The 10812-nt window shown below is 42.7% G+C and overlaps 1 protein-coding gene and 1 long non-coding RNA gene across 2 annotated transcripts; both read right to left on the bottom strand.

Annotated features, from left to right (window-relative positions):
• Positions 1-69: 69 nt before the first annotated feature.
• On the bottom strand, positions 70-2455 carry mrps26 (mitochondrial ribosomal protein S26). Its single transcript, XM_084381271.1, has 4 exons — positions 2092-2455; positions 998-1144; positions 754-877; positions 70-546 (listed from the first exon to the last, which is right to left on the bottom strand). Exons 1-4 carry the CDS (start codon positions 2310-2312, stop codon positions 415-417), a joined length of 624 nt encoding a protein of 207 aa, XP_084237397.1. The 5' UTR covers positions 2313-2455; the 3' UTR covers positions 70-414.
• A 6638-nt stretch (positions 2456-9093) lies between these two features.
• Positions 9094-10264, bottom strand: LOC311273897. Its single transcript, XR_014624711.1, has 3 exons — positions 9950-10264; positions 9636-9774; positions 9094-9488 (listed from the first exon to the last, which is right to left on the bottom strand). It is a non-coding gene; the product is annotated as an uncharacterized lncRNA (long non-coding RNA).
• Positions 10265-10812: the final 548 nt, after the last annotated feature.

Genomic DNA, 10812 nt, shown 5'->3' with positions numbered 1-10812 from the left:
CCCGTTCAGTTTTTCGCGTGTAATTATTGATAAGTAAAGAAAACAAAGGGATATCAGACCAGTGGAAACTCCAATAAACATTAATTTACTTACATACACATCATGAGAAGACAGTTATGACCAGGTACAGAACTCAAATAAGGACAAAAATAAAACAGGAACATAAAGATAAAGATAAAGGCAGCGTGGCCTTGTGGTTAAACTGTCCATCACATACGGTCTCATTCTCAACTCGAGCTCATATTTTTATGATGACGTGAGAAGTTATCTGCTGATGGAAATGCCTCAGATACTTCCTCGTTAATCAGGTGCGATAACGTTCTTGTTTGAAGAAAATCCAGGTTTAATTAGACTGAGCTCAGATCACAGTCCTGTTATCTTCTGAGACGGACACACCCGGGTCGGTCCGGTGTTTCACTGCAGCACCGTCTGTTTAACAACTCGTCCCTCTTTGTCGATGGCAAAGTTGTAATTCTTTGGATTGTCCAGAACTTCTTCTATTCGCTGATCCAAGTTCTCCAAGGTGATGAAGTTCTTTGCATCCTCCTGCAAAGATTGAAAGTATAAAGTTAAAAGTAAGCCAGGGCTCAGTATTTAGGAGTATCTCTTCTTTTCTCTGATTTGTGGAAAAATAGACGACAAAACCATGCAAAAGTAGCTTGTAGAAGTGGAAATTTTGAAAACGTGCATTTTCCACGTCAGTTTGAAGGGAGAAAACAGAACGATGATGAGCACAGATTGAGAAAGTCTTACCTGCAGCTGCAGAATTTCCCTCTCCTTTCCTTTGATGAATTCTTGCTGTTCTTGTTCACGCTTCATGACAACTTCCAACTGCTTGCGCTCGGCTTCCTCCTTTTCCTTCTGGAGCCTCAGTGTCCTGAAAAGTTAAGGACGAAGTTGAGCTAATACTTTAAGGATAGGACAAAATCCTTTTTTTAAAGCATGTCTTTAAACTAGGTTCTTATTCTTCACGTCGTCATTTTGAGTTGCTACCTACCGGAGTTCGAGCAAGCGGAGGTTCTCCTCGTTGTTCCACGCCATGAGAGCGCGATGCTCCTCCGCATCCAGCCTCGCCCTCTCCTCGGCCAGGGAGCCTGTCTCCTCCTCGTACTTTTTTCGAAGGACCTCCTCTTTAAACTCCAGGCTGGCAAAGACAGAGGAAAGAACCAGAATAATTCACTAATTTAATTTAATATTTTCTGTCAAATCAGAATCAATATGATGTATAGGGTTGCAGCGATATAACGGTTCAAGGTATACCGCAGTATGACACTACATTTGCTTATCTATGGTAGACTTCTACCATATCAGTGTTACCACAAATGTATATAGTTCTACTTTATATCAAGTTTATGTTAGTCAGAACATTACATTTTCTGAAATTGTTTTAAAGCTTTTATTGAACCAAAAAACCTTCTGTTTTCATTTCTTTAAGGGTCATTGTAACTGATAATGATAGCGCTTTACACTTAAAATCTTAACCCTATAAATCATTTTAAGGAATATGCAATGACCAGCAGCATAATGAAGTTGTATTTTTTGAGGAAAATATATGATTGTTCTTGGCCAGAAAATAGTGAAGTATGTTTGTTACAAATGTTCTGCACATTCCTTGCTGAAATATTTAAATGACTTGTTTTGTAAAATAAAGGGAAAAAAGACAAACATTCAGCTTACTATAACTAGTGCATTGTGGGTATTTTTGCTTAACATACAAAACGTTTTTTTTTCAACTAATTAAAACCTAAAACAAACCATTTCTATTCTAGTTTTTCTAGTTAACTTGATGGAAGGTAATTGTATCATTTAACTGCCTAGCACATAAAGCTTTGTTGCAAATGACTGCAGATTACATTGACATTGACACATTACAAGTACAAGCAATCAAAATTTGGCAGCTTTATCGGATCAGGGTTGTTTGGGAAGATTTATATAAAAACGTTTGACAGTTTGAGGTAGAGATTTTCGCCACAACAATTGTTAGGAGGACAGATTTTGAGCAGGAAACCAGGATTTCCCACAACACCTGACCCGTTAACGCACCAGACATGTCCTATATTAAACACATGTTATATTGGTCATTTAACGCACCGAAGCGCCCTCATGATCAGCTGGTATTGCGAGTATCTCTCCTTCAGGACGACCATCTCCACCGGATCGACCGGAGGAGGCACTTTGATTCGCCCCTCTTTGGACTTGGCCACCGGGTCGTTGCGGGACTTTCTGCCCCGGACAGCCTCCACGAGAACGGCGCTCCTGGGTGCGAGGAGCCGGGCCGCCTGGACGCTCCTGCCGCCGATTACCTGGAACATGTCGGCGAAAAAAAAAATATACGGTAACAAATTCCTTATGACAACTAATTATAGCAACACGCGCTTTAAGTTCACATTGGAGACAGAAATGTTATCGGCGTAAGGCGGCGGCCATGTTTGTCAACTTTGTACGGAGGAAGTCAAAGTAGCCGAAGCCACGCCCCTTCCGGTGTGCGCCACGGGAAGTGTATCGTGTTTGCACTCTACTGCCATCTGTAGGTGACTTAAAGTTGATTTATAACAGTCGGTGCTCTTCATATGTTCTTCCACGCACGGAATTCTTTATTTTAATATCCTTTATTTCTAATATTATAACAATATATTAATATTACATTGTTTTTCTGGAATGTATTAGTGCGAATGCTGTAGGCGTGGTTTTGTTTTTGTTTGTTTGTTTGTTTGTTTGTTTGGAATTTGTCATGGAACCTTATGACCGGGACTCTAGAGTCCTACATTAGAATCAGAATGCCTTTCATCATCAAGTTGCTTTGATGTCACCATTCTGCTTTGATGTTCCCTCCTTATAAGACACATACTGCTGATTTTACTAGTGTAGGTAGGTAAGTAGGCAGGTGTTACACTTGTTGTCAAGCCAGGATTTATCCAAGCTACTACAACGTCAGTTTATCATCGAGATGCAGTCACTTCTTAAAAATAAGGATACGGAGAAAAAAATACCACAAGGGGCTTCCTGCCTGGAGGTACTGGTGGACTCTCCATGGACTCCAAAGAATGATTTCTTTGGGAACCTTTGTTTTGTAGACGATGCTGAGGATGAAATTGAAGAGAATATTGAGGAGGAGATTGAAGAGGATATTGAGGAGGAGATCGAAGAGCAGATTGAGGGGGAGATCGAAGAGGAAGTTCAGGAGCCTCCAGGAGAAGCTGAGAAGAAAATTGACATGTTTGACAAGGAAATCATAGTTGAGGATCAGGATCAGCACTCTGACTACAGCAGTCGAGATGATTCCTACACTCCCGATGATACGAGCGAAATATCTGTGCAATCAGATAAGCACTCTTATCTGCTTCAGGAAGCTCTGGATGAGGAGAGAAAAGCCAACGCTGCTCTTGAAGATGCCTTGGAAAAGGCAGAATCAGCCAAAGCTCGACAGAGCGAGGCTCTGAAGAAGGAGCAAAAAGAGAAAGACACTCTTGCAAAGAATCTGAAGAAGGTGCAAGCTGAAAAAGACACTCTTCGTGTTGAACTGGATTTCATAAAAATGCATGTCACTGATTTAAAGAAGTCACAGAAGGAGCTCCAGCTAGGAAAAACAAAGCTGAAACAACAAAACACAGAAAGGATAGCTGATCTTGAAAGGTACAAGACGGAGATTGAGAAGCTCCAGAAGGATCTGGAGGCATCCTCTCGTCTGAACAAAGAAGCAGCAGAGCGTGACGAGGTGAATCATGCCGAAATCAAGGCACTAAAAGAATTCAGCAGTGAGCAGCAGGAGAAAAGTCAACAGAAAGATGATGAAATTGAATCCATGCGCTTCAATATTCAGAATCTCCAAAGCACTATTGAAGCCAAGGACAACATTGCTTCCTCACTGCAGGACAGAGTTGACCAGTACACTTCTGAGCTCAGAGACGAGAGAACAAGAAACCATGACCTCCAGAGGGACTATGAGGCTGCTGTCTGCCAGCAGCAGAACGAAGCAGAAGAATTGCACCTCCTGACTCAGAAAAACCAACAACTGGCTTCTGAGATCGAATGTCTGCAGAATGAACTCAAGACTGCCCTAAACAAGAGGCAGCTTGATCAAAAACAGCTTCAGGAAGACACATGGGCCTGCAGCAGACTTGAAGAGGCCATTGAGAAGGAGAAGGCTCGTTACTCCAGAGCATATAAAAAGATAAAAATGCAAAAGCAAGAACTTTATGAGAAAACTGTGGCGTTGGAAAAGAGTCTGGCTGCTGAACAATATTTAAGATCTTCCCTGGAAACTGAGCAGGAGCGTTCCAAACAGGCTTCATTCGATTCTCTGGCAATCCTCAAAAGCCAGCTGAGAGAAACATCTGTGTCCTCGGAGCATCTGAGATATGATATTCAGACATTGAAGATGGAGAACACAGATATCATAGCTAAATTCAGGGCGATGGAGACAGAATATGAGAGACTAAAATCTAAACACATCTCTCTCTCTGAGCGCCATGACGAGATAATGTCGAAGAAAAATGAGACCATCTTTGAGTATCAGTGTACCAACGCTAAGCTTCAGAGCATGGTCGATCAACTCAAAGCAGAACAGTTAGAAAGCAAGAAAAGACAGGTGGAACTCAAAAACGCCCTGAGACAGGAGAAGACAGGAAACTCAGAGCTACAGCAAAGAGTAGATCAAATTTCCTCTGCTCTGAAAGAAGAAAGGATCACATATGAGAAGCAACATGTCGAGCTCAAAGAAGCTTTGACCAAACAGATTGAAATTCTGGAGGAAAAGCAGAAATTTGCTGTGGCCCTCCAGCAAACTCAGCACAGCTATTCCCAGCTACAGGAACAACAGATGGTAAAGTCAACGTTTCAGATTGGACACATTGGTGACACTGATTTCAGGCTCCAGCAGCAGAAAACTGGCCTGGATGAGACCACAAAGGCTCTACTCCACCTGCAGCAGGAATACACTGATCTGGGGAGGAAGCACTGCGATATTAATTCTGACTATCGCGAGCTGCTTAAAAGTCACACTGCTCTCCAGATCAGATATGAGAGGCTCAGCTATGCGCAAGGTGGCCCCAGACCAGATTTCAGTCCACCTCACTTCAGAGGAGCTCAACCCTGAGCCCCTGAGCCTCACCATTAACCCTCCATAACCTCCCTGAACTGTAAGCAGAGCAGGTAGATTCTCTTAAGCTACTTGACAGCTTGGTTAGCCTGATCAAGTCTGTGAGCAGTAGGGCACTGAATCCACTGGCCAATGGTGATGTACTCAAAGGGCCAATAGATGGATACATCAGTCCCAAACCGTACCTTGGTGACCTTTTTGAGTCAAAGGCATCTGAGCTTCACCTTGCGCCTGAGGATGAAAACGATGTCCGAAAGCAGTGTGTAACCTTCACCATCTCCCTCACTAATGAGTTGAGGGTGAGACTGCTGGACAACATCGAAGCAATACAGCACATGTCAGTTTTACATGTGGAGGAAACTCTAAAGCACAATAGGAGCCCTGGAGAAATAGAAAAAAAATAGCCAAGATTGTTGCCAAACTCGAATGCTGAAGTCAAGAGAGTATTCAGCCAGATGAGTGTGGTGAAAATCGAACTTAGAAATGGGATGTCCTTGCAGACGCTTAACTCCATCCTGTACATCCGACATGGACTGACGCTGTCTGGTGAGGCTTGCTATGAGCGCCAGCTGACTGATGATGTTTTGCAGCTTTTCGGCATTTTCAGCTGCTTACTCATTTAAGTCAGTCTGTGAGCAGCAGGGCGCTGAATCCACTGGCCAATGGTGATGTACTCAAAGGGCCAATAGATGGATACATCAGTCCCAAACCGTACCTTGGTTACCTTTTTGAGTCAAAGGCATCTGAGCTTCACCTTGCGCCTGAGGTAGAAAACGATGTAGCCTTCACCATCGCCCTCACTAATGAGTTGAGGGTGAGACTGCCAGACAACATCGAAGCAATGCAGTACATGTCAGTTTTACATGTGGAGGAAACTCTAAAGCACAATAGGAGCCCTGGAGAAATAGAAAAAAATAGCCAAGATTGTTGCCAAACTCGAATGCTGAAGTCAAGAGAGTATTCAGCCAGATGAGTGTGGTGAAAATCGAACTTAAAAATGGGATGTCCTTGCAGACGCTTAGCTCCATCCTGTAAATCCGACATGGACTGACGCTGTCTGGTGAAGCTTGCTATGAGCACCAGCTGACTGATGATGTTTTGCAGCTTTTCGGCATTTTCAGCTGCTTACTCATTTAAGTCAGTCTGTGAGCAGCAGGGTGCTGAATCCACTGGCTAATCCTGATGTACTCAAAGGGCCAATAGATGGATACATCAGTCCCAAACCGTACCTTTGTTACCTTTTTGAGTCAAAGGCATCTGAGCTTCACCTTGCACCTGAGAATGAAAACGATGTCCGAAAGCGGTGTGTAGCCTTCACCATCTCCCGCACTAATGAGTTGAGGGTGAGACTGCCGGACAACATCGAAGCAGTGCAGTACATGTCAGTTTTACATGTGGAGGAAACTCTTAAGCACAATAGGAGCCCTGGAGAAATAGAAAAAAATAGCCAAGATTGTTGCCAAACTCGAATGCTGAAGTCGAGAGTATTCAGCCAGATGAGTGCGGTGAAAATCGAACTTAGAAATGGGATGTCCTTGCAGACGCTTAGCTCCATCCTGTACATCCGACATGGACTGACGCTGTCTGGTGAGGCTTGCTATGAGCACCAGCTGACTGATGATGTTTTGCAGCTTTTCGGCATTTTCAGCTGCTTACTCATTTAAGTCAGTCTGTGAGCAGCAGGGTGCTGAATCTGTAGTGGGTTGAAATAGCCACATTTTAAGTTTTTGATGTAAACAGACACCCCCCTAATTTTTTTGTAAACATTTGAATGATCTGACACTGGTTATACAGACTTCACCTAAAGTTATACCCAAACTAGTCAGTAGATGGCGCTCTGGTGCTACTGTGGATCCAGTGAGGAGACTTCAGCTACATGCTCTGCTCATGCGCAGCTCAGAAATAAACGAGCACTGGATTGAGCAAAGACGATAACTTTTGTTGTCTCCCTACATCATCCACAGGTACGATAAAACTTGTTTTTCGATGTCCAGCTCTGTTTGGTATCTAATATCAACACTGTAGTAACCGTTCTGGAAAGTTTTTGTATGTTTTGGAGAAGTTTACAGCGTGTAGACAGCTTAAGTGTAAAGCTTCGTATCGCGGCGGGCGTCCCCATGTTGGCTACTGTCTGTGAATTTCAGATGTCTATAATAGTTTTCGTAGTAACAGACATAAGTATCAGGTAACGTAATGTTCAAGAGTGTTAAGAGTTTGAGCCAGCCAGTTGTAAGTAAACGGTGAAGAAGGATGTATTTTCAAATGAGTTCGCTTTTGAGTTGCTTGCTCACATGTGTGGGGTCACGCGGTAGCATGCCTATGTTCCCACAGCCCTATGTTCCCACAGCCCTATGCTCCTACCCTAACCACTTCCCGAACCCTAACCTCTTCCCCTTCCCTAACCCCAACCACCTCCTCTTCCCTAACCCTAACCTCTTCCCCTTCCCTAACCCTAACCACCTCCTCTTCCCTAACCCTAACCTCTTCCCCTTCCCTAACCCAAAAAGTGTGGGAACATAAGGCTGTGGGACCATTGGGCTGTGGGAACATAGGCATGACCCCGGGTCACGCCACACATGCTAACCGCGGAAGTTAAGTGCAAGTGTAAGAGAGCAGTGTGTATGTGGAAGGAAGGTCTTATTAATGTGTATATTAGACAAATGAGTGTAACTGAAATGAATGTGTTAAATATGAGTGACTATGAGCATGAGAGCGTGGTGAATGTGTATGTTGAGTTATGTTATTTTTGTACATCTTAATATTTTTAAGCCAATTCTTGTTGTGTAGAAAATAAGTGAGATTATTTTGAGTTCGTGTGTACTTTTGTGTATATATATTTCTTTAGGCAGAATAAATAATAATTAAAAATAAATAAATAAATAAATAGTAACTCCGCCAGAGTGTCTCTTTTGGGTCACTTTTGCCGGTCCCAAGCCCGGATAAAGGAGGAGGGTTGGAATTGTGTCATACATAAATTATGCAAACTAGGTGATGACATCATTTAGCGACTTTTAAGACAGCCAATAGCTACTCTCCTTACTGAGGAGTAGCACATATGAGTGTGTGACATCGCTAGAGTGGAGAGCAGCTGGAAAAACTTGAGAAAAAATTCAGCTTGATTTAGATCCCACAGCTTTTACTTCACATAGACAATATGTACATAGAAATGTAGGCAATCTTGTTGGCTTTTAGCTGGTCTTATTTCAGATGTAGGACTTACACTTTTGGTTGTAGAAGCCCTCGAGCGACAAGCCCTCCAGCAACTCCCCCATAAGCCACAATGTTAATTTCGAGCCTAAATTTCTGGAGGAGAGCAGACGATACCAATTTTGTCTCTGGGGCTAGCGCCCTCTTTTTTCACCTTACAGACATAAAAAAGAAATGAATGTGATCATCTACTTGTCCTCTCAAAATGTTAAAGTATCACCAACAGCAGCAGCACTAGCGGCAGTTTTTCTGCCTTCTGTTAGTGGAGTTTCTTCAGTTTTCTCCACTTGTCTCAGTGACACAGCAATTTCCAGCCTGACCCAGGAGTTCCACTGGTTGCACGTACGTTGCGGAGCGGCTTCACTACAGTTAAGCTCTGCGCTCCCTCGTCCGTCAACTCTTTTTTGTGAGTGTTTTAATCTGAAAATTAACCGGATGTTATGTTGTTGTTTCCGTGTCTGACTTCTTGTCTGCTCTGTGCTGAATTCGGCTGAAAATCTTGCACCGTGCTCCGGAGCCGGTGGAAGTACACACAATAGACTAGAGTGAAACTTATCAGCTCCACTACTGTGACGGACCGGAGACGGACCGGAGACTGACCGAACATGGATCTGGTGGAGTTTAGGTGTTACGACTCGTTCTTCCTTCCTCTTCTTCTTTCCTCAAATGTCAAAACTTTCAGAAATTATGCTTTTTTTCCTTCATTACAATAAAGACAATTAAGCACTGACAATAGACAACTTAAACCGTAGCTGAGTACCAGTGACTTCATAAAAACGTAGAATGGGTAGAATGTTTTAGAATGCATTTAATAACAAAATTGAACATGAGAACAATAAGAACATATTAAAAGTACAACAGATTAACACCAATAGATAAAAATTACATTGAACAAAATCAAACAGAACATTTATAAACTGATTAGAACATTTCCCCTCCTTTTATGCCCCCTCCACCCTCTTTATTCTTCTTTTGGAACAACTTCTAATTTTATTATTTTGCTACCCTGTGTTGTAATCACACCTCTAATTGGTCCCTTTTTTAATTTGTGGTTGATGGGTTCCCACAGCTCCCTCTGGATCTCCAGAATGCTGTCATCATGGAGGAGCAGCTGCAGGAACTCTTCTCCCGTGTCTTCCAACACCCCCAGGATGTCTGCCTCCTTCACAACTTTCTCTGGCTTCTGTTGAGCGATGAAATAAACATATGGTGTGAGATCAGTTTTTGTTTTTTTTTAAAACCTAATAAAATGTTACTTTTTCTTGTATGGTTCAAAGTCATAAAAATAATGATTAGGGGAAAATAATCGTGTACAGAAACAAGACAGTACCTCAAAGGTTGTGTTAGTGGTCGACTGCAGACCAGCAATTTCTTGCAGCCATCAGGTGTGTCACATTGAGTCTGTCTCCAACCTGCAGCTGTTGGACCGCCACCTCCCTCCAGAGGCACGCCTCGACCCTGTCAGTTCCCTCTTTAAGATAAGGGAATACATTATTTTATTCTTTCATTCTATCTCTCTCTATTTCCCCTTCCCATCTCTTGTTCGCCTTCTTTTGTCCTTCTGCCCCTTTCTCTTTCCCATCTCCTCTTCCTCTTCTTCATCTCTACCTGTCCATGAACCATACCTACGTCTTTACAGCTTACCTGCTGCAAAGTGATTTTCCTCAGGAGGATGAAGTCCTTCCCAGACGCAGTTTTTTTACTGGTGACGCCTCCACCAACTGGCCCTCCACGGTCATGAGGCCCTGCGAAGTGTGACGCTCACTCAGGTGAGTGAGAGGCGACGCAGGGTGCAGCAGGGCCTCTGCCTCTCGGTGTTGGTCTTCCGTGACCTCCATGTCAGTGGTTCGGAAAAACATCGTTCTTCCGTCCACGTTGATGAAATAAGGGGGCTCATTGCCCCTGAGGCTGTGGCCTCTGATAATAGTTTTACCTTGTGAAATTTTGGTGCCAAATTGTTCGTAAAGGGTCAATTTAGCTAATGTTTTGCCATCTGTTATTATATATTTAATTTTCAAATTATTAATGTAATATATTAATATTTTAAAATCCCATGGAATCACTCTTGGACTGCCAATGATTTTGACTATGGCAACTGTAAAAAAAAATAAATTAAAAAAAAGACTATGGCAACTGTAAGAGGTGGTGGCTTGAAAGGAGGATTTGCCAATCTTGTCGAGATCTGTTTTTTAAGAGCCATTTCGAAACAATGAAAAACAAAAACACACACAGACATAAGTGTTTTTTAAGTGCCAAAAGCCCAATAGTCTGTCTGTCTGTCCATAGATGGTTAACTTCCCAGTCAATTGATAATGCATCACTGAAGGACACCTGAAGGTAAAAACATTGAGAAAAGCACATTTAGTTTATTCAGCACTTGGACGCTGTAAGCATTCACACCATTGTCCTTCTTCCGGACTTCTTCTTCCTCCGTATTTTTAGCGTGTTGACTCGTGTTTAAAAAAACACTTGCCTATACCCACTAATTTTGGCAGAAAAGTGGTATC

This window comes from Pagrus pagrus (assembly GCF_965226575.1).
Source record: "Pagrus pagrus genome assembly, chromosome: 18".
Classification (NCBI taxonomy): Eukaryota; Metazoa; Chordata; class Actinopteri; order Spariformes; family Sparidae; genus Pagrus; species Pagrus pagrus.
Note: the sequence above shows the minus strand (reverse complement) of the source record. Positions and strands in the feature narration are given on the sequence as shown.

Coding starts and splice junctions, on each gene's coding strand:
- mrps26 (XM_084381271.1), bottom strand. CDS start 2,312: ATGTTCCAGGTAATCGGCGGCAGGAGCGTCCAGGCGGCCCGGCTCCTC. Junction 1,145..2,091: donor CTGATCATGAGGGCGCTTCG/GTGCGTTAAATG, acceptor TGTCTTTGCCAG/CCTGGAGTTTAAAGAGGAGG. Junction 878..997: donor CTCCGCTTGCTCGAACTCCG/GTAGGTAGCAAC, acceptor TTAACTTTTCAG/GACACTGAGGCTCCAGAAGG.